This window comes from Manis javanica, chromosome 17 (genome assembly GCF_040802235.1).
Source record: "Manis javanica isolate MJ-LG chromosome 17, MJ_LKY, whole genome shotgun sequence".
NCBI classification, from domain to species: domain Eukaryota; kingdom Metazoa; phylum Chordata; class Mammalia; order Pholidota; family Manidae; genus Manis; species Manis javanica.
The window spans coordinates 58,526,411-58,553,519 of NC_133172.1; the positions used below are offsets into that span (position 1 = coordinate 58,526,411).

At 54.5% G+C, this 27,109-nt stretch overlaps 1 protein-coding gene across 1 annotated transcript in view; it reads left to right on the plus strand.

Moving 5' to 3' along the window:
- CMIP (c-Maf inducing protein) overlaps positions 1–27,109 on the plus strand; it is a 207,955-nt gene that overhangs the window by 124,179 nt on the left and 56,667 nt on the right. The window contains exons 2-3 of the mRNA XM_036993750.2: positions 3,243–3,368; positions 14,805–14,855. Of these exons, the coding sequence (XP_036849645.1) occupies positions 3,243–3,368; positions 14,805–14,855 (177 nt within the window). The remainder of the gene's footprint in view (positions 1–3,242; positions 3,369–14,804; positions 14,856–27,109) is intronic.

Here is a 27,109-nt window from a genome sequence, read left to right on the forward strand (position 1 = left end):
TCTTGTTGATTCTACAGATTCTGCGTTTAGCCGATATTGCTTCTAACAGGGGGAAAGCAGTACCTCTGCTATTAAAAAATAGTATGTATTTATTTATACCCAGACTTTCCTCCAAAAGCCTGTGTTGTAACTTCTAATGAAGGCCACACTGAGACAGCCAAGCAGGGTCATGAGAAAGAGGCAGGCACAGGAGTCCATGAGCCCTGTCCCACCTACAGGTCAGTAGTGACCATCCTGGTGTGGGCACTGGGCAGTGTAGAGCCTTGTCAAGGCCTAGGGCCTCTGAGGAGGCCATGGAGGGCAATAGAGGCCTCGAGGTCTCTGCTTATGTGCCCAGGCAGGATTCTAGGGAAACAGGACTGGCCGTCTGTTTGTTTTGGGTAACCAAGTCCAAGCCGGTGTGGTCACTCTGTTCTTCTGTTAGGATTTTTCAGAGTAGGTTTTTTTTTTTTTTACATTTCTGCATTGCTCAGTGTGGTCTGGTGATTTTCCAGACGCACTAGCGGCCACATCTTAGCCCATGTCCTCTGACCTCTCTGCTCATCGAGGGGTCAGCGGGCTGAGGCTTGGAGACTGACCAGACCTTGAAAAGAGAAAGAGATGGGTGAATGTGGGCCACAGAGGAAAGACCTTGGCACATCTGGGCACCCAGGTACTGTTCCTAAAGGAGATTTTTAAAAATTTTATTAATTTATTTTTAATTTCTTAATTTAATTTTTAAAATAATAACCAAAAAGATAATCTTCCAAAGAATATTATGCATAGTGAGTCTTAGTACTTTTTTATTTAGGAAAGTATTTCTTCAGTTATTAGGAAAATAACCATCACCTCCTGAATGCCAGGCACTGTCTGGGCACTTGGAACAGAACAGGTGAAAATTCCTGCTTTCGTGGTTCTGAGACACTAGCGGGAGACAGACAATCTGCAGTAAGCACAATAAATATTTGAACACAGGCTTGGAAAATAGGCATATAACCAATCCCCCAAGCCCATTTTCACTGACATTCTTAGGACAAGACGTGCTGTGAGGGCTGAGTCATTTATTGCAGAATATTGAGAACATAATAGTTACAAGGGATGTGAGACTAGAGCAGAGCACGGAGGGAGCCCCACGTTTGCCTTTGGGATAACGCTGGTGTAACCATCTTGGCCACACACAGTGGCTGCCTTGCTTGGTGCCCAGGGGTGGGCCGTGTGTCGGTGAACTGGGCTGCCTCACCCCCTCTCTGCTGGGCTCCCAACAGCCTCACTGCACACCTGAATCTGTGCGGGAGCCTCGGGTTGTTGCCCCCTCTGCGCACTCCTCCCAAGTCTGTTCTCTGTGCAGCTGGCCCAGTGGTGCTGTGACACTTGCCTGAAGTCCCTGGAGTGGTCCACCCTGCGGGAGGCCCCTCTGGGAGTGGCCTGCCCAACTCTCCAAGGCTCTGCTCACCTAGCCTCCAGCCTCTGCCCTCCGGCTCCTCCCTGAACTCTCCCTGGATTGTTCCCACCCCTGGGCCTTTGCACTGGCCAAGGGCTCTGGGACACTTTCCCTCTGTCTTTCCATGGCACTCAGCTCCCAGCCACCTATCCCCACACCCTGTTTTGGTTCTGGTGCAGCACTTGTTCCTCACCAATAATTTGTGTATTTGGGTATTTTGTTTGTTTGCTGTGTCTTTGCCCCACTGGGCTCCTGCCTTATTCTCTGTTGTATCCCCAGCACCCAGTATGGGGCCTGGCACCTAATAGGTACTCAGTAAACATCTATCAAGTGAATGAGTGAACAAATGAATGAACAAATCAAAATCAACTGTTACTTCCTGAGCGTGCCAACTGATCCTATCAGGGGGATTGGAGGCAGCTTAAACCCTCAGCCTTCTCTGCCTCCACCACTACCACCATATCTCATATCTCAACTTTGGCAGACAGCAGTTGAAATTAAAACACCTTACAGAGGGTGCAAGCCCTTAGGGTAAGACTGCCCTGGGCCATGGAGTTTGAATTGCATCTGCCTCTTGCTCACAGCGCAGTGCAGTGGTCAGGGTGCCGAGTCCCAAGTCGGACAGCCCTGGCACCTGCTCCATGGGACCATTGTGAGGATTAAAGGAGACAGTGCCTGCCTTCTGCCGGGGGCAGAGCTCAGCATACCTCAGGGCTGGGCAGGCACAGTTCTTCTCAGTGGTGCTGCACTTGTCTCAGAATCCGCCGGTGTCTGGCTTCCTGGGGCCAAAGTGACACGGACACTGCTGGCACCTGGTGGCCATTGCCCCCCGCCATTGCCTTTTCTCTGTGACAGCAGAACTCGCTCACAGCGCAGTGAGTGGCAGTGGGTTTCTCTTGCTCCCTGCCTCATACTTGCACTGACTGCTGATAGCTCATGTCCTTCTTTCCTTTGGCACGTGTTGTTGAGCCCATACCACATGTCAGGCACTAGGAGAGAGACAGACGTGGGCCTGACCTCATGCAGCTGTAGCCTGGCCAGGAAGCAGACATCAAAGAGATAGCACGAGTATATGCCCACAATAATTAAACCCCGGGTATGGTGAGCCCAGAGGGTACAGGGCTAGGGTGATCAGGTGGTTACGGGGTCTGGCGGGTCACAGGGCTCCCCAGAAGTCCTGTCAGGCTGACCTGGAAGTAGAACAGGAGATGCTGCTGTGGGGCCATGGCCTTTTGGGACAAGGAGCAGGCTGTTTGTGGCACTGTCAGTGGCCCATGTGGGGTAGAATGGAAAGAGGGAGCAGATGCGGGGTAGGGTGGAGGAGGAAGCCAGACCTGTCGGTGGTGGATGGGAGCATGGATTTCGTGGTTGCGCCCCTGGAGTCACTGAAGGATGCTGAGTGGGGGAGCAGGTGGTCGAGTTTGCGCACTTGGAACGTAGCCCTGGGTGTCGAGTGAGAACGCACATCTGGGGAGGCAGGCGGGAAGGCCAGCAGGGGCTGTGACTACTCTGTGGGCTGGAGAAGGTGCTGACTGGGACACGGTGGGGGACGGGGAGGGATCCAGGTTCCCCCTTTCCCTCAAAGTGCCCCCAGTCTAGTCCCGACTATGTACCTCCAGACACATGGCCCCTCTCCTCCTGCTGGGTGCTGCCAGCTCAGAAGGACAGAGTTCCTTTGGTCCCCAGAGTTGGCAGTTTTCTGTACCAGCTCAGTTGGCTTGTTGCAAGAGTTAGGATGTTTTCTGGAACGTTCTTCCAGTGGATGTTGTGCCTGATCTTCTAACCAATGCATGTCTTCTTTTTATTTTTTTTTCCACTGCAGCCGACTGGGTACATGGAAAACTCAGTCTCCTACAGCGCCATTGAAGACGTTCAGTTGCTGTCCTGGGAGAACGCCCCGAAGTACTGTTTACAGCTCACAATTCCTGGGGGGACTGTCCTGCTGCAGGTAAGATAAATAAACATGAGCAAGCAGTTTCTTCTCCCGTCCCCACTCACCCACTCACCCACCCTCCTCCTTTCCCTTGGTGGGAGAAGGCCAACTATCAGGAGGAAAAGATGTTTAACTTAGGGCATTTTTTCCTCCAAGTACAAGAAAAGTGTAAACTGGGGCTCATTGGCAGAAAGGAAGAGAGAATGCACATGAGTTGAGTTCCTACTGCATGCCTGCCACAGTCTGGGACTTTATATGTTGTGTTTTTATTTCTCTTAACAAACCTGAGGGATAGGTTTTCTGATCTTCGTTTTATAGATGAGAAAACTGAAGCACAAAGGCACATTGTTAGGCCTTAAAAGGCTGTAAAAAGCAAGTAAGCAACAGGGGGTCACCTTTTGTTCTACTTTGAGTGAGGAGGTTTCTTATTTCTCATTGATCCAAGTCTTCTGAGACTCTGATGGAAGTATGAGCTGTCTCCTTGGAAAAGTGCACATTTTTGTATCGGTCAGGACTATTGATTGGAAGTGATGCAAACATTATTTTAACTATATGGAGCAAAATTTCATGCTGTAACCATATTAAAGTAACCGGGATGTCTGAGAGGACTTCAGGCATTGCTGGATCCAGGAGTCAAATGCTATCATTAATATCTGGTCTCTTTCTTCCATTAATATCTGGTTTCTTTCTTCCATTAATATCTGGTCTCTTTCTTCCCCTGGCTTTGCTCCTATGTGTTGGCTTCATTGTCAGACACTGTCTCTCCATGTGGTGGGAAAGATGAACTTCTGGCCGCTTCAAGCTATATTCTTGGAGTTTATAATCCTGAAAAACATAAGAACCCACTGTCCTTCTAGTATAGTATCTTTCTATAAAATCTCATGGAAGATTCTTATTGGCTCTGCCGTAGTCCCATGCACCCAGAGAATGTTTGTCCCTGGGTTACATGCCCACACTTGACCATAGGTGGCCATGCATTGTGACGGCCCTACCAGGACCTCATCAGCAGGGAAAGGTGGGTTCACCAACAAAGGAATTGTGGCTGCTACAGTACCTACATGTGACATGGTCAATGTGTCATTTCAGGGAGAGCCACCCCAATTTCCAGCAGGGACCCCAGGTCAGAAATTCCTCATCTAGAGAGAATGTACGCTCTCATCATTTGGAGAATGGTCTGCCCTGCCTTTTCTTTTAGGAGCATTTTCCCTCTGAGTCCACCACTCCAGGGAGACCCGCCCTGAGCCCAAAGAGATGCTCTCTAAAACCTGTTCAAAAGTGGCCACTGTACAGTGTACAAGCATTGGACCAAGAGGCCGCTGAGGAAGGCTGAGCTCAGTAAGCTGCGGAACAGCTAAACATCCTTTAGAACAATCCTGTTCTTTACTGTTCACTCTTGGAGAATGTGCCTGCCCATCTATTTTCTCCCTGAATCCTTCACACTCTACTTGACAGCTTTCTGTTGCCCATGCTCGCCTCCAGCCAGCAAAGCTTTCCTCTCTGCCCCTGCTGCCCACCCAGTGGCCCAGCACAGAGTCCATGAAGGGGGTGATCAGTTCCTGCCCCTTAGGCTGGGGGAGGAGCAGTGGGGGGAGGTTGGGGACCATAACAGGATCCCATGGAAAGCTGAGACAACGGGTGCTGAGAAAATCCCATTTGAATCACAGAGCACTGAGCTGGCCTATCCCCTGAGCTGGGGGAGGGAGATGAATAAGCCCCTCAACCCCATCCTGGAAGAGCCCCTGGGCCTCTGGGGAGACAGAGCCATAAACAAATGACTACAGAGACAACAGCTAAAATAGAGGCATGTCCCGGAGGACTGGGAGCCTGGAGCCAGGAGTGACTCACGCAGCCGGGGGTGTCAGAGCAGGTTCCCCCAGGGATGGCGACAGCAGAGCTGGGCGTAGAGGGATGAGTAGGAGTGTGCCGGGATGGGGGCACACACTCTGGGCAGAGGGAACAAGGGCGCAAGGTGTGAGTGTGGGGGAGAGGCTATTTCCTGCCCTGAGGAGAGGGGGAGGTGGGCTCAGGGCCCTGAGAACTTGTCCAGAGCTCTTGAGTCACAGCCAGACCATACACGGCTTGTTTGCTGAGTGAAGAAGCTGCAGCTATATTCTGAGGGCAGTAGGGAGCCATAAGCTCTTCAGGGGTGGGTGACAATAGAGGCCCCAGACTGGTCGGAGGGCAGAGGGGGTGGGTATGTGAATGCCAGAGGAGGGAGGGAAGCCTCGAACTAGTCCATCCAGAGGAAGGAGGGTGCCGAGCTCCCATCCCCCTGGGTCCACCAGCAGGAGCAGCAGAGGGGCAACAGGTCCCTAAGGCAGGCCTGAGCATCACGCAGCCCAGGGACCCGGGCAGTGAGGCTCAGAGGGATGCAGGTCCCTGGGCAGCGTCAGGAGTGTCCCTTTAACCCAGGCCATGGCCCCGGGCCGGCTGTGATGACTCGCCTGGCCGGGGCTGCATCCGGTGGTGGCCCACGTCAGAGCTCCCCCTGCTGTGCCGACTGGCGGGCCTGCAGCCGCTCCAGCATCCCCCTAGCTCACAGCCCACACGGCCCAGGCGCCAGAGGCTGCAGCCCGACAGCCGGAGGAGGAGGAGGCCAGCAGCTCCCGGGATCCCCAGCAGGCTCAGAGCTAGGGCGGGAGGCAGGCAGCCCTCCGCCCCACACCCAGGGCAGCCCAGGTGGGTGCAGCCCTGTCCCTGCCCCCAGTCTCTCCCTGGCTCTCACTCCCATTGGCCCCTACCGTGCTTCCCTCCCGTCATCACGCTCCCTGCCCTTCCTCCCGTGATTCATGGGTGGTGTGTGGCCCTCGGTTATGTAAATGGGTCCGAGTCATTGTGGAGATGGGCGCCGGGAGGCGGGGAGGTCTTGCAGTGTGAGTGGCTGAGGAGCCCCTGTCGTGGTGCCCTGAGGTGCGGGGCAGGGTGCTCCTCACATGCTGCTGTGACAGTCAGTGGGGTCCTTGCTGTGGGCTCGTCCCAGTCCATGTGACCTGCTGCAGAGCCCTGGTGACAGAGCAGTCCCTCCCGCTCAGGGCGGGAGGAAGGACTGAGAAGCAGGCAGGTGTGCTCCGAGGGTCAGGACGGCTGTTGGTGGCTGGGAAGGGATGAAAATGCCTTGATGTGTGCTGTCCCTACAGCAGCCACTAGCCACACAGGGTTGTTTGTATTTAATTTATTAAAATATTTTGTAATTATTTAAAATACTAAAAATAATGCCGGTCCTCGGTCCCTGAGCCACATTTCGAGTGCTCAGTAGCCACGTTTATCTAGTGGCTACCGTACGGGATGGTGCAGGTGGAGAACACTGCCATCGTTGGGCAAAGTGGCCCTAGACGGGGCTGGACCCTGGAACTCTTCATTTTGAGCCCGCGTCCCATGTACCGCCTTCCCCCGGGAGAGAGCTCAGCCTGCAGGGGATCTGTGCACCGCGGCACCCCTCCCTGGGCAGGGTCCCGTCCTGCTGCCTGACGTGCAGCTCGTCTCTGCTCAGGGGTGGTGGGGGGTGCCGCAGGGCTCCCTACCGTGGCGCGCCAGCCTCTGCCTTTCCCCGTCTCTCGCTCTGCCTCTCTGCAGGGTCTCCATAGCCACGCGTGTCCGTTTCCCTCTGTCTCTGACACTCTGTCTCTGGCTGTATTTCACTCTCAGCTTTTCTTGCACTTTCGTTTCCTCTGGTGTCTTTCTCCAGGCCTCTCTCTCCACCCCGGCCTTTCTCTCTGTGCATCTCGGCTTGTTTCCCTTTGTCTCTGCTTCTCCCTCCATTCCTCCCTGTCCTCTGTCCCTCATCCTGGGACCTCCTTACAGAGCTGCTTTGTTGGAACTCGAATTGGTGCCTTGCTCAGACCTGTGGGGCTGCCCTGTCTGCATTCAGGGAAGGCAGAGAGACGCCCAAGGCGAACACGCTTTGCCCCAGCCTGGAGACGCCCAGCACCCTGCCGGCCTCCAGCCTGCATCCATCCTGCTGGTGTGCTTCAGGAGACATTGTGTTTTCCAGCGGGAGCTCCCTAATGCCATGTTATTAGCCTCCCTGGGTGCAGAAAGGATCCGTTTATCGTCTTTTCCCTTCCTGCCCTTTCTGCGGGTGTTGTATCGTGAGGAGGTGACCGCATAAGCACACAAGCGGTGCTCTGAAAGCATCCTGGGGCGCTCCTCGTCGCATGGGGTTGGGCAGCGGGTAGTGAAGAGCTGTGGCGACATCATCTAGGGACCCCGGCCTCGCAGCTGAGTTCCCTCCCACCCCTGAGAAGTGCGCAGAGCCCACTGCTCCCTAAACAGGGTTTTGGGTGGGACAAGAGCAAGGGGACAGTCCTTTCCCCGGTGTCTGCTGCTTTCTGGGACAGTTCCCGAGACCCGCTCTTCTCACTGACTTTCCCAAAAGTCCCTCAGGAGGCCGGGCAACTGTTTACCCCAAACACTGGCAGCAGGGGCAGGGGCAGGGGGCAGGGGCAGGGCGGGTTCCCTTCTTACTGGAAGCTGAAGAGAAAGACCTTTCCGGACTGAAAAGCACGTGCTGTTTTTTCCCTAAGAAGCTGGGCTGGAGAACTTGGGAACAGCCCCCCACAGTGCACCCTTGGCCGTTTTTCTCACCTCTCAAGACAATACAACAATGAGAGAGAACTTGGCAACTTTCAAAGAGGAAATTAGGCAGGATTTGCCTGGAACGAGGCCCTTTCTGTATTCGAAAGATTTATCGCCAGGAGAAGCCAGCGCCAGCCAAGCAAGCCTGCCTGCTCCAGGGGCACTTCCCCAGGCCCCAGTCGAGTCTCCTTGGGATGACCCTCAGGACTCCAGGCTGTGCTGCCCCGAGGGGCCAGGTCGTCCTAGCTCGGCCACCCCCACGGTAGCTTGGGGACTCTGTGCAGAAACAGTCCCCCGCACTGCAGCCCCGTCCACTCCCCCTCTCCTTGGAAGGCACTTCATGGATGCCCACACTGGGACCATGGGCATCTTCAGTGCCCTCTGTGCTTCCAAGCCAGGTGAGCTGAAGGAAGGAGCAGGTCGCTGCCCGCCTTTGTTGCCATCTCTCTGGCTCCATCAGCAAGAGGGGACTCCGCTGTGGGTGTGCCATGGTCATACCACAGCCCTCCTCTCCCGGAGGAAACTTCTGGCCCACGCTCTTGTCTGCAGGGCGGGCCTCCTGCTGATTGGAACAGGCGCCGACTCTTTTGTTCTCCCCTCATCCTTCATCAGCACAAGGCTTTCCAATTTTCCAGCCAGTTCCAGGGAGCCCAGGCATATGGCCTCATGTTCGGGTGGATGGTAGCAGGAGCAGGCTTTGGGCGCCCTGCTCTGCCTGGATAACCTGGGGCAGCCCAAGTAATCTTCAGGCCCTCTGGTTTGTCTGCAAACTGGACCATAAGACCTGTCTCCTTGGCTATTGTGAGGATCAGCAATGTTACGAGTTAAGTACTTAGCACTGTGCCTGATAGATAGCAGGTACTGAGAAAAAGACCGCCATGGTCACTTCTAGAGCGTCAGTCCAGTACAGCTTGGGGAAGAGAGTTGTTTTGAAGTTTTGCTATGCATGACATTTTCTTCAATAAGCAGAATGGACATCCTTGTATCCACCCTCCATGTATCCATCTGTCTGTGTATCCACCCATCCATCCATTTGTCCATTCGTCCATGTACCCATCCATCCATTTATCCATTCATTCATGTATCTGTCTAGTCATCCATTCATTCAACAAGTCAGCCAATTTTTCATTTAACAAACCTTTTTCCAGGTTTTGTGGAAACAGTGGCGAATGAGTCAGACATGATCCCTGACCCCACAGCCTGGAAAGGAAGAAGAGCAATGAGACAAGCGGTTACAGGACAGTGTGATCTTTTAGATGAGGCATCATCACTTGATGTGGTCAGGGGTGGAGAGGGGCATCCTAGAGAACTGGCACCTCAGGTGAGACCTGAAGTGTAGGTAGTTGAGCAGGCAGTGAGGGAGGGGGTGAAGGCAGAGCGTTCCTGGTGGGATGTGCACTCTGCCAAAGCCAGATGAAAAACGAGGTGAGCCAGCATATGCTCGATTCTGCTACAGTGACAAGTAGCCCCAAGGTCTAAGTGACTTGGAACAGCAAGGGCTTTCTCTTGCTCAGCACTGTGGATCCACTGCGGGTCAGCTGCAGGCGCATCCAGAACGCTTCTGCTTAACAGGGTGGCGTAACTGAACCTGCCAAGTAGCTCAGTGGCTCCTAAAGGCTTCCACCAGCAGGGACAGAGGCCACACCAACTCATTTCCATTGGCAAAATGCACACCTACCATGCTCAGGAAGGAGAGCTGGAAACCTCAGGGCAGGATGATGATGGGCTCCCAGCAAGTTGGGCCTGAGTCTCCTTGTCAGAAGCGCAGCAGAGAGAAAAGGCTGGGCTAGCACCAGGTCCTCGACCCTCTGGGGAAAGGAGTGTCCCCCCGCTCTTGTCCCACCCAGAACCTTGACGGTGCTCCTTGACTGCCTGCACTCTTGTGTCTGTGTGTGTGGTGTACAGATATGAGCTCGAAGGGTTCAGGTTCCCACGAATCCCCAGAGACTGAGAACACCTGGTCTGGGTGGTCGTTGAGCCCCTTCTAGTTACCATGGACAGCCACAGCCGAGGCCCTGCCTTCCCCCCGCATGCAGCCAGCCCAGAGGGGAGGCAGAGGGCTGCAGCTGTCTCTGCCTCCCAGGAAGGGGACATGGGAGCAGGACAGCGTGACCAGTTCTTGGCCAGCATCTCTGTGCTTTGCCTCATGTAATTAATTCATCCTGTGAACTTTTTGACACCAGCGTCACTGGAAAGGCAGCAGTGAATCCTACTGGATCCTGCGCCCTTTCCCAATCCTGTGAGCAAGGGAGAAGGCGGATCCTTCTCAGCACTCAGGATCCTCTGAGTGGCAGGAAGAAGTGCAGGGAAGTTGGAGGATGGTCCTAACACGTGCGTTGGAGAAGACGAGAGGTTTCCTACCAGAAAGGAGTGGGCATGTGCCAAGCCAGGAACTGTGGACAGTGAGGTTGATGGGGTGGTTGGGGCAGGGCTGACCCTGGGTGGGCAGTGGGACCTGCCCCCTGCTCTGAGCCTCAGTTTCCTCATCTGTGAGATGGGAGTATGTATGTCATCACCCAAAGTGATACGTGTAAAGCATTTTGCACGGTGCCTGCTAAGTGACCACAGGCTGTTGTTACAAACTTGCAGGATGTCAGTGAATCTGTGTGCCTCGGAGAGGCAGGTTCCCTGGGCCTGTGTTTCAGATGGGGAGGTTCAGAGTCACACAGCTGTTTTCAGCTGCGCTCCACAACTGCTCTGCTGGACCCAATCCTGCCTTCTCTCCAGAACGCTGTGCTATCCCCCCAGGGTTGAGGTGCCCACAGGGAGGACAGGAATGGCCGGGAACTTGGAGTGGCTGGGCAAGGGGTTCACACTCCCCGCGTGAGGAAAGGTTGGGAAAGTCAGGTTGTTCTGCCTGGAAGCTTAGGCTGAGAGGGGAGGTGCCGACGGGCAGGTGAGGTGGTGGCCGATGTCACTGAGGAACCTTTCCTCCCTTTCTCGACGGCTGAGCGGCTGCAAAAGGCAGGACCCAGAGGACCCAACCGAGGCCTGGGGATGAGGCCGGACCCTGCATGGGACGGGAGTGGGATCTGTGGAGCCGCCTCTGCTCGGCCGCAGGCCGGGCGAATTGACTGGGGTCTGGGCAGGGCCAAGCCACCTGGTGTGTGAGCGCTGGGCTAGGAGGCCAGAGGGCTGGGGGTCCACCTGGGAGAGGCTGCGGCTCCAGGAGCTGGCTGGCTCCTCCTGGAGAAACGGCCGCAGGGGAAAGACATCAGAACATCCCATCCCTCTGTGCGGAGGAGGAAGGGCCCGGTGGGGCTGTGCAGATCCACCAGGTCTCTTGGATGCAAGCAGCTGAGATGGCCCCAGGCTATCTCTGTCAGAAAAGGAATGTCCTAGAAGGAGTGATGGGAGTCTGGAGGGCAGGCTTGGGAATGGGTTGGATCTGAGGCATCTGGGGGCCCCCTCCCAGCCCAGTAACCGTCTTTACAGGAAGACGCAGCCCCCACCTCGTAATGAATCTCACCCCTCTCTTGATACCACTTAGCTCCAGATGCACATTCCTGGGAAGAGCTGCTGACTGATCCCGTGCACCTGCTCACACTTGACGGAGGAAGGGGCTGGGAGACCCCCTTACCTATCCCTCATGGGTGCTTACACGTGGGGAGGCCCCCAGAATGGAAGGCCTGGGCCTGCTGCTGGGGAAGGCAGGTCTGTGCTGGATTTGGTGGCTGGGCAGAGGAGGGGACTCACTGTCCGGCACTTAACCCACCCGCACTGCTTCCCCGTTTCTTGCTTTTTTTGTGTGTTCATTCCTTTTTGTGTAGCCAGCCGGGGAGCTGGGGAGACTCTGCCCTCGAGGAGCTCATGGTCCACTCATCAATCCATCCTTTCCTTCATCAGATGTTGCTCGGTCCCCTGCTGTCCCAGTGGGGACCACACACGGGCGCATGCTTCTGGAGAGCATAGCGGGGCCTGCGGCCGCAGGAGGAAGAGGGATTTGGGTCCCCTCCTCTCCTTCCCTCTCTCCTCACTGTCTGTTTGTCTTCTCTTGGTCATTCAGTCCAGCCAGCGAACCTCACAGGAACAGCCCAGGTCTGCTGCGGACCTTCAGAACCAGCAAACTGACCCACATCAGCACCAAGCCATCCGGCAGTACTTCCCATACCCATTTCCTGCCACTGTTCTGACAAATGGCTGCAACCCGAGTGGTTAAAACACATTTACTGTCTTACAGTTCTGGAGGCTGGAAGTCCAGCCCGGGTCCCTGGGCTAAAACCAAGGTGTCAGCAGGGCTGGTTCCTTCTGGAAGCTCTAGGGAAGAGTATATTTCCTTGCCGTTCCCAGCTTCTAGTGGCCACCTCCATCCTTTGGCTCATGTCCATACCAGCCAACCTCTGCTTCCATCTCTGACTGTCTTACCTCTGGCAGGATGCTTGTGATTACATTGGCCCACCCAGATAATCTGGAATAACCTTCCCATCTAAGAGCCTTCACCTAATCACACCTGCAAAGCCCCTTTGCCACCAAAGATAACATATTCACAGTGATTAGGAAGTAACAATCATTGGGGGTCCTTTATTTGGCCTGTACCCCTCCCCCTTTCTCTGGCCATCTTGGTGTTTAAAAAGCGTAGGAATGGTTGTGGACCAGGCGCACGCTGCAGCCGGCTCATACCACCTTGCATACCAGCTCCCAAGAGCCCGTCATACACATATGTACCCTACTGTGGTCCAAGGATGCCCCCCTGGTAGCACAGAATCAGCCAAGGGGGATCACTCTTGCACAGAGGTTGACACATGCCGTGATCAAGGCTTCTTCATGCCGGAGAGCCTGTTCTCGCACCTTTATTGGCACACCTTTGGCTGTGGTGGCCGTGGTCGCCGGTCCTTGCTGTTGTGAGTGTTAGCTCGTGCTAGGCCCTGTGCTAAGTAAGCATTTTACACGGATTATCTCATTGTTTGGGATCTCTGCACTGCTCTTCCTGAGCACGGGATGTATTTTGTCATCCTAACGAGCAAGAACTGTCACGAGACCACAGAGCTGGGTCAGCACTGACCAGAGATGACCCCACCACAGGCCCTCCCTCCACGGTGCTGCTGGTCCCTGTGGGAGACTGCCCTTCGGCCTCCACCTCCCAGCCCGGTGTCACAGGCTGTGTTCTATCAGGGGACTTGCTCTGGTCACACTGCTAGGCCCTGGCAGAGCCAGCACTTGAACCCAAGTCTTTTGGAGACTCAGCCACTGCAGAAGTCCCTGTATCACTCAGATGGTGTCCCTGAGCCCTGCTTCCCGCTCAGGTGGACACAGACGCACCTTGCTTCCCCGTACTTGTGTGCATCTGTTTAGGGTTTGGAATGAGTCTTTTATCAGCCCATGGGAGCCTGATCCCCCGCTGCGCTGGCCACTGAACTGGTTCATTTATTCAAGCCCAGAGACTTGCCCAAACTCTGCCCTGGGAGAGCAGCTGATGTCTTGTCAGTGATTTGGGTTGAGGAGACCTGGATCTCCCTGACTGAGGGGGACCTGAGGTTGGACGTGCTGTGCATGCTTGGGTGTGCGTGTGTGTCTGTGTGGGTTTGGGGCTGCGGGTGGACTTCCGTGCTTGGAGTGAGGCTCTGGTCTTTGCAGAGTGCCTCCACAATCAAAGTCTGAAGGAGAGGGTTGTGGAGTCCAGCAGCAACCAAGGCTGCATTTCTACCCTTGGGGGTGGTCATTGGAAAACTTGGAACACCGTAACATTGTTTATGGTTTGCAACATGAGTCAGCCTACCTGTGTTCAAGTCCTGGGCCCACACCTACTGCCTGTGAGCCTGTGGGAAAGGCCTTAACCTCTGTAAGCCTCAGTTCCCTCCTCTGCACCGTGAGGATGGCGATGCTAGCAGTACCAGCTTCCCACTATAGACGTGCTAGGACTAAATGAGCCAATCCACGCTTAGAGCTTAGCATTGCATCTGGCATGCATTAGACGTGCCATAAACACTGCTATTGCCATCAATAAATCTGCTAGAATCCCGGGGTGAGTAGCGGAGATGTGCATCAGAGTCAGAAGGGCCTGCCTCGGGCCACTTTCATTTGAGAGGAGTCAAGGATGATGGTGACGACGGTAACAGTGATGCTGCTTGCTCTTTGACCACCTACTATGTGTGAAGCTCGGTTCTTTGTGCTTTACAGGAATCATTCCCAATCCTCATGACATTCTTGCAAGATCAGGGATATTGTTCCAACAGAGGAGAAAACTGAGGCTGAGTTGCCCAAGGTCTCTGAATTAGGTTGTGATGCTCAGTGAAGGTCTTGCTCCCTGCACAGGTATTTTTACCATAGGTCGTCCTGAGTTCAAGGCTGGGTGCTTTCTACCATGACTGCAGTTGGCAGGAGGTGGAGTGGTGAATCCCACAGGCCAGGAAGCCAGGCTTCCTGGGTTCAAATGCCCTTAGTTAACTTGAGAGCTCAGGGTCTCGGTTTTTCCATCTGTGAAATGGGTATGTTACCCACCCCACAGGGCTGTTGTGAGGGCTGCTGACAGGTACCTAGAGCAGAGCTTGGTACAAAAGAGGCACCCAAACAGCTCCCCATGAGCACCCCACCCCCATGCCCCTTCCCCATTGATCCTGGCCCTTCTTATGAGCCTAAGCAAGTGGACATGTGTATGCAGATAAAGCTTTTCCAGCCAACAGAGCCTGCAGTCAATCATACCCAGCAAAATAAGCCCACAATAGCAGTAATGTCTTATTTCAGAAAAGTCCCCAGGTCACCATCTCTCTTTTGGTTTTGTATCCAGAGAGTTCAGCTTAGTGAATCCCTCAGGCTTGTTAGGGGCACAGGGCCAGACCCTGGACACAGTGGGCTGGGACCTGTGTGCTGGCCTGTAAAATGCTCTGAAATGCTGCAAGCTGGTGACCCGACCCTGCTGTCCTGTTCTTGTCGTTGCAGGCTGCCAACAGCTACCTGCGAGACCAGTGGTTCCATTCTCTGCAGTGGAAGGTAAGTCCTGACTCAGTTGCTCATTTGTGGGGGCCGCCTCTGTCTTGGGCAGCTGTGTGCTGGCTCGAAGCCGGTCTCTTCTCCAGAGGCATGGAGGCAGAGAGCTCTTGGTCCCCTAGATGGCTCGGTTGAGGAGCCTTGCTCAGTGTATGACAGCCTCTCCCCTCATAATCCCCCAAGTCTAATACCCTGATCCCTGCAGTGCCCAGTGGCATTCCTACCACCTAGGCCTATGCTCACGAGCCCATCACGTTTTGCCTGCTTCTGGAAGGTTCGTAGAACCGCTTACTCTCAGAACAGGGACTTACCTGAGGGGCTGGATGAGGTAGGACTTCAGAGGTTCAAGATGCTGAATGGAAAGTACCATCTGAAGGTGGCACCAGAGGTAATTTACCAGAGACTCAAAAACCCAGTTGTATTTCCATAATCTTCACTACCCTTCAGTTACCTAGTTCTTTGGCCTGATTTCCCAGTCCTAGCTTCATACGCAATGGTCCAGAGCCATCCAGCACATAAGGAAAATTAGTCCTCTGCTGGTTACTTTCAAGACCCAGGGGCCAGATCCGCCGAGAAGGGTCCTCCCAGCCCACGGGGAGTCCACGTTCTGCTCCGCAGCTCAGGACCGGTGTGGAATGTGCAGCCGCTTCCCCTTGCGTCCCGCCTCCCTGTCTGTCCTGCCTCCTGGTCTTTTAGTTTAGAACGAGCTGTGACAGGCCTGTGGCCTCACAGAGCCAGCAGGGCACAGTTGCAATGACCGGGGCACGTCCTGAGCTGTCGTCATCACTGTGAGCTGGAGTGTCGTGGAGGGTGAGCAGCTGGCCCTGGGTGGGGTCCGCGGCCGTGTGCCATGTTGGGGTGACTGAGGGAGCGCTCAGAATTCCTCTTGTGCATCTGGAGGGGCTCTCATCACAAGCAGGCGATGGACAGAAACACAACCCTGGAAAATTACATTCCTGCTCCCAGCCAGGGCCACTCCTCTTCTCCCCGAGGAGCTGTGGGACCTCTTGCTTTGTGCCTGTGCAGCAGTCTTAGAGGCTAAGCCTAAATCTCCACACTGGGGCAGCAAAGGGTAATAAGACTAGCATTTACTGAGCACCTACTGTGTGCAAAGAATATGAGTTGAGGCTCATCACGTCCATTTCACCCTTGCCATAGCCTTGTAAGGCTGATCGGGAAAGGCGAGGCTGGGCTGAAGCCCAGCCCCCATAGCTGGTCAGGGCTGGAGGCTGAAGGGAAGCCTAGGCCTCCCTTACCTGTCAGTTTCTGAATGTAGGTGGAAGGCGGCTAAGAAGGCAGAGTGGCACCTACCTGCTCACAGAGTGAGTCAGGAGGTGCTGCTGAGAGCTTGCTTTCCACAGGGAGGTGGGCCCTCGTCCCAAGGCCTGGCTCTCTGAGGCCAGGTGTGTCCCAGGATGCATGTCAGGACCCACTGGGGGCCATCTGGGAGTTAAGTACCAGAGCGCAGTGTAGAGGGAAGGTAACGGGGATGGTGGTGGTTGGGGGCTGCCTGAAGAAGTCATTTCAGTGCCCCTGACAGGGGCTGCTTAGCATCTGCCTCACTTCTGTTCTTCTGTGTGTTTTCCATGTGAGCCTCCGTAAGTATTGCCTGGATTTTTCTTAGCTTAGGATGGGGCAGGAAGTACTTGGGGATACACTGCCCACCCAGCAGGTTGGGAAAACACCTCTTGGAAAGGTGGCCAAGAGTGACGTCAGGGGAACCATAGGGCTCTGCTTTCTGCCTTGCCCTGGTTGATATTTTCTTCAACCATGTCTGTGACCTCTGGGAACACCTGAAAGGCAGTGTTGGGAAGTTGGTAAAATATCATGCAGCTACAGAGATGGCAAAAATGGTGGGCATAGAAAGGTGCGTTTCGCTGGAAAGATGATTCGAAAGTGGCAAGCTTGAAACATACAAATTCAGATGTCAAGGATTGCATGTGGAGTTCAGACAATTGATTGAGCAGGTACAGACCTGGGGTTCTCAGAGCTTCTAGCAGTTTTCATGAAGACCTGGATGTCTGCGCTCAGTTTTGGTAGTGTTTGGTTTGTTTATTAACCAGTTAATTTTTTTTAAAAAAGAAAGCATTCAAGAAACAGTCTTGATGTCAAGGTGTCATCAAGAACAGGCAAGGAACAGGCAAATGCCTGGCAATGTGTGGCCCTTTTGCCAGATGGTGGATGGTGACCTTTGTTCTTACTGTATACGCATGCGCTTGTGCCTTAAGCATGTGTAAGCCACCGGCAGTTTTCCCTTTGACGATTGCCACCCTCCCCGATAATTTAGGTATGTTACCACCAGGTGGCAGTGGTAGCTCAATGTTGGCAACTTGGTATGTTCCCATGGCTCTTGGCCACCCAGTTTTGATGAGATTGGAAGAGGCATCCTCTCCTTCCTTTTAAAATGGCAAAGGAGTTTACGGTGTTTTGGAGGCACTGCTGGCTAGTGAAATGAGCTGGGAGGGCTGGGTTCGAATCCCATGTCTGTAGCTTACTCATCTTGTGGTCTGCATAGCTTCAGGCAAGTGCTCATTAATTCAGATGTAGTTGCTGAGTCCCTACAATGTGTCAGATGTACCAGGCGTGGCAAGGTGCTTTCCTGTTTGCTGTCATTCAGCAAATGAGGGCACAGAGGCTCAGAGAGGTCTAGTGACGTGTCCATAGTCATACAGCAGATTTCAACACAGACCTGTTGGGCTGTCCTGCCTCCTGCTTGATGCAGCTGTGCCTGGTTCTGAGCTTTGTACTTTCCAACCCTCTCAGGACGCGACCTTGTGCTTCTCCTATACAGCCGCTCTCTTCTCTGTTTACACCAACCTTTGTAGGGTTTCCTTTTCTTTCCTTTTTTCTATCTTTAAAAAATGAATAGAACATCAAAATTAAGAACTTTAGAAATCCTGTAACCTTGGCTTCAGTGTTTTAATTTTCTAAATATCGTTTGTGTTATGTTTTTCCCTTCGCCATTATATTTTTGCATGTTGTGGCTACAGTGCACATAGAGAGCATGTTACTCCATTTGCATTCACCTCTTAAAATACCCTCTTCCCGGTGATGTACTGGTATCTCTTAGGGCATTCTCAGCAGGGGCACTATCACCCCCAGGAGGGCCAAAGTAGGTTCTTCAGGGCTTAAAAAAATCTTAAGTTATTGCAATAGTATGTGGCCCTCCAAAATTCAACCCTACTGAACAAAATCTTATGTTTTAGTATTTAATTTCAAAGCAAGAAGGACATATGGGGAGATATATCTAAGAAAAGCTCCTTGGGAGGAGCGATAATGAAAAAAAGTTGATAAGCTCAGCCATAGAGTCTACCTCAGATCGTGCTGTGGACAAGGCAGAGTGCGTATGTGACATCTATGCCACCGTGCCAGTTGCCACCCCACCCTGGCAATGCCATTGTTTAAATGGCCACCACTCTAAATTTCAGCACATTCACCTGTCTTCACAGCCCATTTGGGGCATCCCCTCAGTGCTGGGCACTGTTTTGGGCATCATTTCATCTCACCGAATAGTCTGCTGTTATCAACATATGCACTTGACAAAATGTGAGTGACTTGCGCAGGGTCCCAAGGCCACCCAGAGGGGACGTGGGGTCTGCCCCACAGCATCCCCGGCCTGCCTCTCTCTCCCTGGGCAGCCCTGCTCTTCCTCTTGGCCTCCCACCCTTGACCAGCACTGGCCAGGAAGCCCCAGAGGAGGCCTGCAGCCCATCCCGGGTACAGGGTGGGATGGGTTACTCTGGTGGTGGGCTGGCAGCTCCGCCCCCACAGTCGGCTGGAGCAGAACGGGCTGTCCTGAGGGCTCCCTGGGGAGACAGTCCTGTTTGGTTTGGGTGGTTCAGCCCCTGAGGCCAATTCCTAGGGGCACGTAAGCATAAACAGTTGTGCTGAGTTAATGAGGCCTCTTTCTCACTCAGAGATGCACCTTGGAGGCCAGGTCCTGTGGAGACAGGCCCCTATGCCTGTGCAAAGCCATGAGGGGACAGGCCTGTCCCTGTGTGCAAGGCCGTGAGGGGGGTGGCCTGGTTTGTGTGACAAGGCCAAGAGTGTGTTTACAAAGCAGTGAGAAGACTGGCCTGTTCCTATGTCCAGAGCTGGAGGCGAGAGGCCCAGGCGTGCATAGCTGCAAGAGACAGGCCTGTCTGGCGCCCAGGCCCTGTGCTCTGGTGGGAGCAGGTGCACACCAGGCCCACAAAGGAGCTCCAGGAAGCAAGTGCACGTGCTCTGCATAGCTGCTGCCTCTGGCGCCTCCAGCTCCGAAACACAGCCCTTCCAGTTGCTGAGAGGGGTCACGCTGCAGGCTGGTCTGCGGAAGTCTTGAAACCCGGGATGATTTTATCCCTGGGTGAAGCTGCTCTGTGAAATGGGTGTGACATCAGCACCTTGCTCATTGGGTCGCCGTGAGGATGGGATGCTCTGCTGTTTGTGTTGCCCAGCAGGAGTGGGCGCAGTAAGGGTGTGCGTGCATCCTTGTCAGCGCCGCTCATCCCCCTCCCAGCCCCTTTGCTGCCCCCACGTAGCATGTCTGAGGCATCCTCAGGAGGGCCCTGCCCGGTGCACGCCGTGGGCCGCTTCTCCCAGGTCGTTTGCTCCTTGTCCTCATCCGATTATGCAGGGTCTTCACCAGCCTGCCTCCTGTGAGGGGACTGAAGCCTGAGGGGATGAAGGACATTGCTGAGGACAGTGGGCTCCTACTGATGCCGCAGCATGGCTTCTGCAGCAGGCCACGGGCTGAGCCTACACCGCAGAGCCCATCCTGTGCTCACCCGCTGCTGAGGCACTGCTGCCATCAGGGTCACCAGGGGGCAAGTTAAGAACTGGAGGCACCGAGGCGAAGACCATGGGCGTTGGAAGCCCAGGCGCCTCTCCCATCAGCTGCCCCCTCGAGAAGGCTGGACCCTTCACTGCCCTTCCCACACACAGAGAGAGGCCCCAGGTGCTGCCAGGATTCGCAGGGAACTGGGTCGGCAGGACAAAAAGCCCTTGAGCTGATGCCCCTCCGCAGTGGGGGAGCTCCTGCAGGAAGGGGACCCTCCCAGTGGGCGCCATCTCCCCCAGGCCTGACCTTCCTCCTGGATGCGCCCTCACGCCTCTTGGGCATGGGAGCCTGAGGCCTTTTCTCCTGGGGAGGGGCAAGAGTCACTCTAGTCCCACAGCGGCGGCCCCTTCTCCCCTGTCTCTGTCCAGCTCCCCGGGGAAGGAGCCAGCACACGTGCCCCCGGCCTTACCCGGGCCCCTCTCAGCACAGAGCAGTGCCAGCGCCCTGCTCCAGCACCCCGCTGAGTCCTCCAACCCTCAAGCGGACCTAATCTGTCTCACATTTCACAGATGGGGAACACTGAGGCTGAGAGGGTGAACCATGCACTCCGGACCAGATGAATATTAAGTGGCAGAGCTGGGGTTTGAACAGAAGGGCCTTGGTATTTTTGTTTTGTGAGGAATTTCACAAGAGCATTACGTTTTTCTCTAAGGCTCACAGACGTCACCGTGAGGACTGTGAGCATCAACCTCTCACCTGGCGATCCCCTTTCCCATGGGTGAGGGCTGACTGTCCTACCCTGACCTGTGTGCTGTGCTCCCCACCATCAAACCACCTGTCCCTGGGCCTGGAAGGTCAACCTCAGGAACAACACACCGCGTCACGTGTGTCCCCAGATTTTAACAGCAAGGCTCTGTGTGCCCAGACCTGGCCTTGCTCTTGACTCCCCTTTGCTTGGGGCTGCTTGCCCACCCGTGGCTCCTGGTTGGGCCTTCCCTTTGTGTGGAGGAGAGACGATGACAGGCCCCCCTGTGGTGTCCTCAACCCTCTGGCCTCACCGCCTGCCTCTCTGCCTCTCTCCACCTCTCTTTCTCTGCCTTTTTACAACCATTGTGCAAACACCTTTACAACCACATCAGGGGCCACAGGCACTGCTTCTGCCCGTCCCCCGCCCCCAGTGGCTGATTCCACTGCAGCTTGAACATGTCAACATGTGTCCAGGCCCACATGAAAGAGGGTTTCTAGTGGCCACATACCGTCTTTGAAGAGGTTGTGGCCAAATTTACCAAAGGACTCGCTGGGATCGGGTGTTTGGGATGTTCCCGTTTTCCTCACCTACGGATAATGCACTCGTGACTGTCCCTGTAGCTAAGCTTCTGCTTCTTTGGAGCTGCTTTTGAGGATAGATTTCTACAGCAGTGGTAACTGGGCAGAAGGGGGGTATTTCTTCATGTGTGGCTCTTATCATATAGTGCCGTTTCGCTCCTAAAAGACTAATTTCTGCAATGCCTTAGAGTGAGGGCTCTGGGCCAGACAGCATGGGTTCAGGTCCTGGCTGCACCACCCACTGGCTCTGTGACCCTAGACTAGTTACTTTCCTCTCTGGGCCTCCTTCTCCTCCATAATAAGGCCAAGCTCATTAGGTTCCTGGGAGGATAAATGGGTTAATAGTGGTGAAGAATTTAGAACGGCCCTGCCCCATAAATGAGTGCTGGGTCAGTGTTAATGTTACTCTCTTTAATGACCAAGGATCCCATTGCCCTCTGTGCAGAAGGGTCCTAGAAGAAGAAAGGCACGTGCTTAGCATGCATGCCAGCACCCTTGGTGAGCCCGGGACACGCATCACTGATCAGCCACCACACTTGATCCCCCCAAAGCGGAACTTTCCCGGCACGGCCCCTGCCGGTCCACCTGAGCTGTCAGAGGGAGTGGGGGTCCCACCACCCTGCGTGAGTGACCTCAGGCGCTGAGAATCCACCTCCAGTCCCCGTGGCTCCGTTCTGTGCCTCTTTGGGGCATATTCCTGGGACACGGGAAGCTGTGTCGAGAGTCCACACAGACACTCGGGGTCCAGTTCTCCGCCTGGGTGTCCATGAGTATCAGCTGTTGCCCTCTAGAAGGAAAGTAAACCAGGGAAGCCCAGGGAGGGTGGGCGTCGGCCGCTGTGCTCCCGGGAGCCCAGCCCCAGGTCTGCTGCACGCAGGTCAGAGGGGCAGAGATTCTATCTGGATTAGTTTCTGGCCCTTGGCCAAAGAGGGCTTTGTGACTTCCTGAGAGAGGATCAAAGGGATTCCACGGAGAACTGTAAGGGGGCGATTTCCCCGCGAGGCAGGGGGCCCCCCCGCACAGTCCAGGACTTCAGGAGGGGCAGTGTTGGCCCCAGAGAGCGGAGGCCCTTACAGGGAGAGGCCGGCCAGGCTGCTGCCGCACTACCCATGCTTGATGGAACCGAGGGGGGCCCCTCCGGGGCAGGGTCGGCTCCCCAAGAGGGCCACAGCTCAGGCCCAGACGACCCTGTGACTACTAACAAGGGTGGCCTGGGGGATCGAGACTAACAAGTGGCAGAGGGCCGGGCTGCCCCGGGGAGGAGCTCTCCGGTCCTCAGGGGCTTCTTCCCCGGAGACGGAGAGAACAGTCTTGAAGTACCTGCTGAGGTCAGGAACTGTGCTCCCAAGATCACCTCGGTGTTTGGTTAGCCCTGTGTGGAAGGAGGAGCTGAAGGCAAGGGCCTGGCCACGACTGCGCAGCCAGAGCCCGGCAGAGCGGCAATTTGAGCCCTCGTGCTGGGCGTCCGAGCCCAGCCTCCTCCTTCCAGCCGTGGCCCTGCCATGGGCGTGAGCGTGGCTGGGCCGCCCCGTCTCTGTGCCCGGCGAGGCAGGGGCCCTGGCAGCTGCTGCTGAGCCCTGGCTCTGCACCTCCGTTTCCTCCAGCCACCACTCACTTTAACACAGAACAGGACATTTTGGTCTGTTTTTAAAGTTAATCTTTCATTGAGAGAGGATGTATGTGTAGAAAAGTGCACAGATCAAGACAGTGCTGGATGAATTCTCACAGAACTGACTGTGTAACCAGCACCCAGATAAAGAGACAAAGGGCAAGGGAGTCCCCTCAGCGCCCCCTACCGCCCGGTCCCTATGTCCCCCAAGGCGCTCCATCCCTGAAACCACTCTCCTACCTTCTAGCCGCGTAGATGAGTTTGCGTACATCTGAACTTCGTACAAATGGAGTGATACGTGTGGATTCTTTTGTGACTGCTTCCTTTGGCTCAAAATTATCTGTGAAAGATTTCTCTCTGTGTTGTGTGTGGGGGTCATTCATTCATTCACTGTGCTAGATGCTGTTCAGTTGAATGAATAGACTGTTAGTTTGTTTGCTCTGTTATGGGCAGATGTTTCCAGTTTGGGGCTACTGCAAATGGAGCGAGTATAAACATGCCCCCCTGCCTGTTGAGCACAGGCCATGGGCGGGGCGGACACAGGGTCTCCTGTCATCGGTGCTGCCAAGTGGTTTTCCAAATGGTCATCCCAGTTTATATACCCACCAGCAGGGTATGACAGTCCTAAGGCACGGGACACTTAAAAACCGCATTTCTTAAGGCTTTTTCTTAATACAAAAAGGATAAAAAAGAACTAAAAAAAATTCCCACTGTCCATAAACCTGTTAACGCTTTCTAAGTTTAAAAAAAATCAAGCCATAATGCACATGTAACAAAACGCACACATCTGGACTGCTGGGTGTGGTGAGTTTTGACTGTTGTATTCCCCTGAAGAGCACCACGGAAATTCCTACCACCCCGGGTGACTCCCTCCTGCCCCCTCTCCTGTCAACCCCCCAGATAGCCTCTTAACATTTAAGAAAAAATGGAAGGCTTGCATGTCTCTGGCAATCCTAAGAAGAGTGGAAGGCGCGTGAACAGTCGCCTGCCCAGGCCTTCTCCCGGTAGGCAGGTCTTTCAGAAGGTCTTTCTGACTATTCCTCTCTCCACACCACAGATTTTATTGCCCACACTGTTTCATTCCTTGCTCCTTTACCCTTTAATTACGTATCATGGCAACCTCTCCATAGAGCACGTACACATACACCTCACTGCTCTTGACATTTTTGTGTTATCCCATTCAGACGAGGGTCCAGCTCGATGGGACTTCAGATGGTCCCATGAACACAAGGGGAAGCTGAGTTCCCAGGAGAAAGGACTGGGTTGTGCAGGTACTTGGTAAGCACCTACCATCCACAGGCCAGAGGCGACAGGGGGGGCTCTGCTGCCCCATCCCCCTGCGTTCAGGCCCCTCTGACCATCCCTGCTCGATGGGTCAGGAGCCCGGGGGCTGTGGAGTGGAAAATGGAGGACCTCTGGGTTTGCACCGCATCTCTGGGACCCCTCGTCTTTCCCTGCACCCTCCTGCCCCAACTCAGGGCTTCCCCAGCCCCCAGGGGGTCAGCTGTGGACTTGGGGACATCCCAGGTGCCCCTACCCCTCCCTGCGAAGGTCTTCCCTGAGCCTCAAGGATGGTGCATGACAACCCACTCCAAAAGACCAAGAGAGAAGCATGTTTGTGGGTCGTTTTTTCTCCCAGACAAGGAAGGGTGACTGGAGCGTTCGTGTGTCATCCCACGCATGCTTTATGGGCACCGGTGAGTCACTGAACCATACAAGGAGGTTTCTTCACGTAAATGGTTTGCGGGTGGAGTAGCTTTCTGCCCTTTAAGGCAGAATTTTTTTTCTCTTTCTCTTGCTTTAAATAAGAATTGTTAAAATATAAGTGTGAGGCAGTATCTTGGCTAGCAAGACTGTTTGTTCTGCAGGAGTCTGCAGTGGGTCCCTTTCGCAGCTGGGCAGTGGGTGAGCAGCGTCCCCTGAGGTGGGGATGTGCATCAGCTCGCAGGTGGGTCCTGTGGTCCGACCTCAGGGGAAGGTGGCCTTGAGGCTCCTACCCGCCTGTTGACTCAGAGACAGAGGCCAAACAGACTCGAAAAAGAGCAGTGCCTGTCCCTAAAGAGGAGTCAGGGCTTCGCTTCACCTGGGGATCCGGAAATACCCACTGGGGCAGCCAGCTCAACTCGCTGGATGGAAAGGTGTTTGGGAGAGAGTCTAATTGACCGGGATGGGAGGGCAGAGCGCCTCTGCAGCCCTGGTAGCCGTTGCCTACCCTGTGCCCCATAGGACCCTGGTGCCCTCTTAGAGCCAGTAGACAGTTTTACAGGAAGCACTGAAGTGGACTGACAGCCGCCCCTTGCGAGGGACTTGAAGTCACCTGACAGCACCTGTGTCATGACCTTGGCTGGGGGCCAGGGTGGTTTGCTGCTGGGTGAGGGCTAGAGAAACAACAGCGGCCAGGCAGATGCTTGGCAGAGTGGGCCAAATCTGACGTCCAGGCTGGAATAGATGTCTGGCGGGTGTGGACTCCCAAAACCATCCACGAGATCAGGGGCCAGCTCAGCACTGGCCAGTTAGCCCATTGCTGTGTTGGCACTTGAAGCCTCTGCTAACGTCCTTATCCTCCCCCAAGGCCTCCCGGGGCCACAGTAGACCCAGGGTTCTGGAGCCAGCAGCCCAGTGGTTCCCAAACCAGCAACATCTGCTTCATCTGCAAGTCTGCCTGTGCCCTAGAATGTCCACCAGGTGATCTGATACCCACCAGAGTGTGAGAAGTGCTGCAGTAGCTTGAAGAAAAGGGAACAAGCAACCAACATTGATTGAGTGCCTTCTCTCTTCCATCCCCTTCGTCTGTGTTATATCCTGTTTAAGCCATATAGTGTCCCTGGGAGGTGGGGAGTAAATCCCCATTTCACAGACAAGAAAACTGACTCTTAGATTAAATAGTATTTGCCCATGTGTCCGAGTCAGAATTCAGACTTAGGTCTGAGCTTCCTTCTTGTCCCGTAAGCAGCCCCGGTTCTGGGTCCCTCGTGGCCTGAGAGCCTGCGTAAGTAGCTGACGGTATCCATAGCTTCTGGATTACTCTGCCAGTGCCTCCTCGTTTGTGCTGGTGATTAGGATTCACCACAGTGAACACCCTCCAGGTCCTGCTCCTGGGCTCACCTGGGACTTTGCCTGGGCAGGTAGAGTTCTCAGCACGCCTGTCTGCGGGGCCTTCCTCTGCAAGGAAGGAACAGCCCCCAGGGAAACACTGCCTCTCCTAAGGCAGGAAGGAGTATGCCTTACCTTGGATTCAAGTGTGCCATCATCACCTGCCCGGACATGCAGTTAGGGATCAACCAGAAGTAAGGAGCTGGATCCTCTTCCAGAATGCTTATGAATTCGGGCCCTGTGTGGAAGGAGCGTGGCTCCAGCCCAGGGGAGGCAGCCTGACAAGGAACGGAGGTTTTCCGAACGAAGGGATGACTGGATCAGGCGCCTTTGAAGTACTGCAAGCTCTAGATAAAGTTCTTAGCCAAATAAACAACGGAGGCCCCCACTGAGATGCTACTGTCTTGAGGACAAGCAGGGAAACTCCTTATTTGGGACAGAGCTGTCCCTTTATCAGGCCCAGAGGAAACAGGGCCCTGTGCTGTCCACTGTGTTCCAGGGGAGCAAGACTCAGTAGGGGCACAGCAGAGGAAGAGCGGCCTCGGGTACAGTATTTATATTTGTAAATTTATTTGGTGGGTTGCTATTAATTAGGGCTGTTTCATCAGAAAATGACTGTTTCTGTTTATGATTAACAAAAGGTTACCACTGAAGTCTTCACTATTATTATGCTCAGGTGCTATGCAGGACCAGTAACCCCATTGGAAAAGTCACTGCAAAACAATAGGATCTTCTTAAGCAGAATGTTTTAAAGGTGGCAGTCTCACCCTTGCCTTGGGTGGGAGGAGACTGTCGCGTCTATGACTAAGGACCAGATATCGGAAGCCCTGAGGAAGGTGGGTGGGCTATGTCGGTGGGGACAGGGGAGGGACGTGTGCGGTGAGGTGGCTGCTTAGGCAGGCGGCCACCCCTGAGGAGGAGCTCTTTATCACTGAGTGGCCTTGGAAGGGACTGGCCACCTGGCGGGGGGAGTGCCAGTCACTGAGGTGTGGCAAGCACAGTGGCTGGGGCTGCTTCCAGAAAGACCACCAGGATTTGCACAAAGGCCTGAGGTCAGGTGAGAGGACTTTTGTTTGCTTCTTTTTAACTTTCTAAATGTATAGGCTTCCTTTGCCTGGTGGTATTTGAGGTGGCTTACAGAAACACACAGCATGGGAAAATCCATGTGGATTGATTTGGAGTGACTCACACAGGCGTTAGGAGAGAAAAGGCCGGCTGCCGAGACCTGTGTATAATATGATGCCCTTTGTGTAAAATGAAACAGAGAACAAAACACCAGAAACCGAGGACCAAACAGATCTCTGCATTTGTGCCTGATTCTGTGCGGCTGTGCTGAGAGGCCAGAGCTGAAGCATGCCAGGGTGCCACAGACTGGGTGTGAGACCCCGTGGTCGCTGTGACAGAGGGCCACAGACTGGGTGTGAGTCCTCGTGGCCACTATGACAGAGGGCCACAAACTGGGTTGAGTCC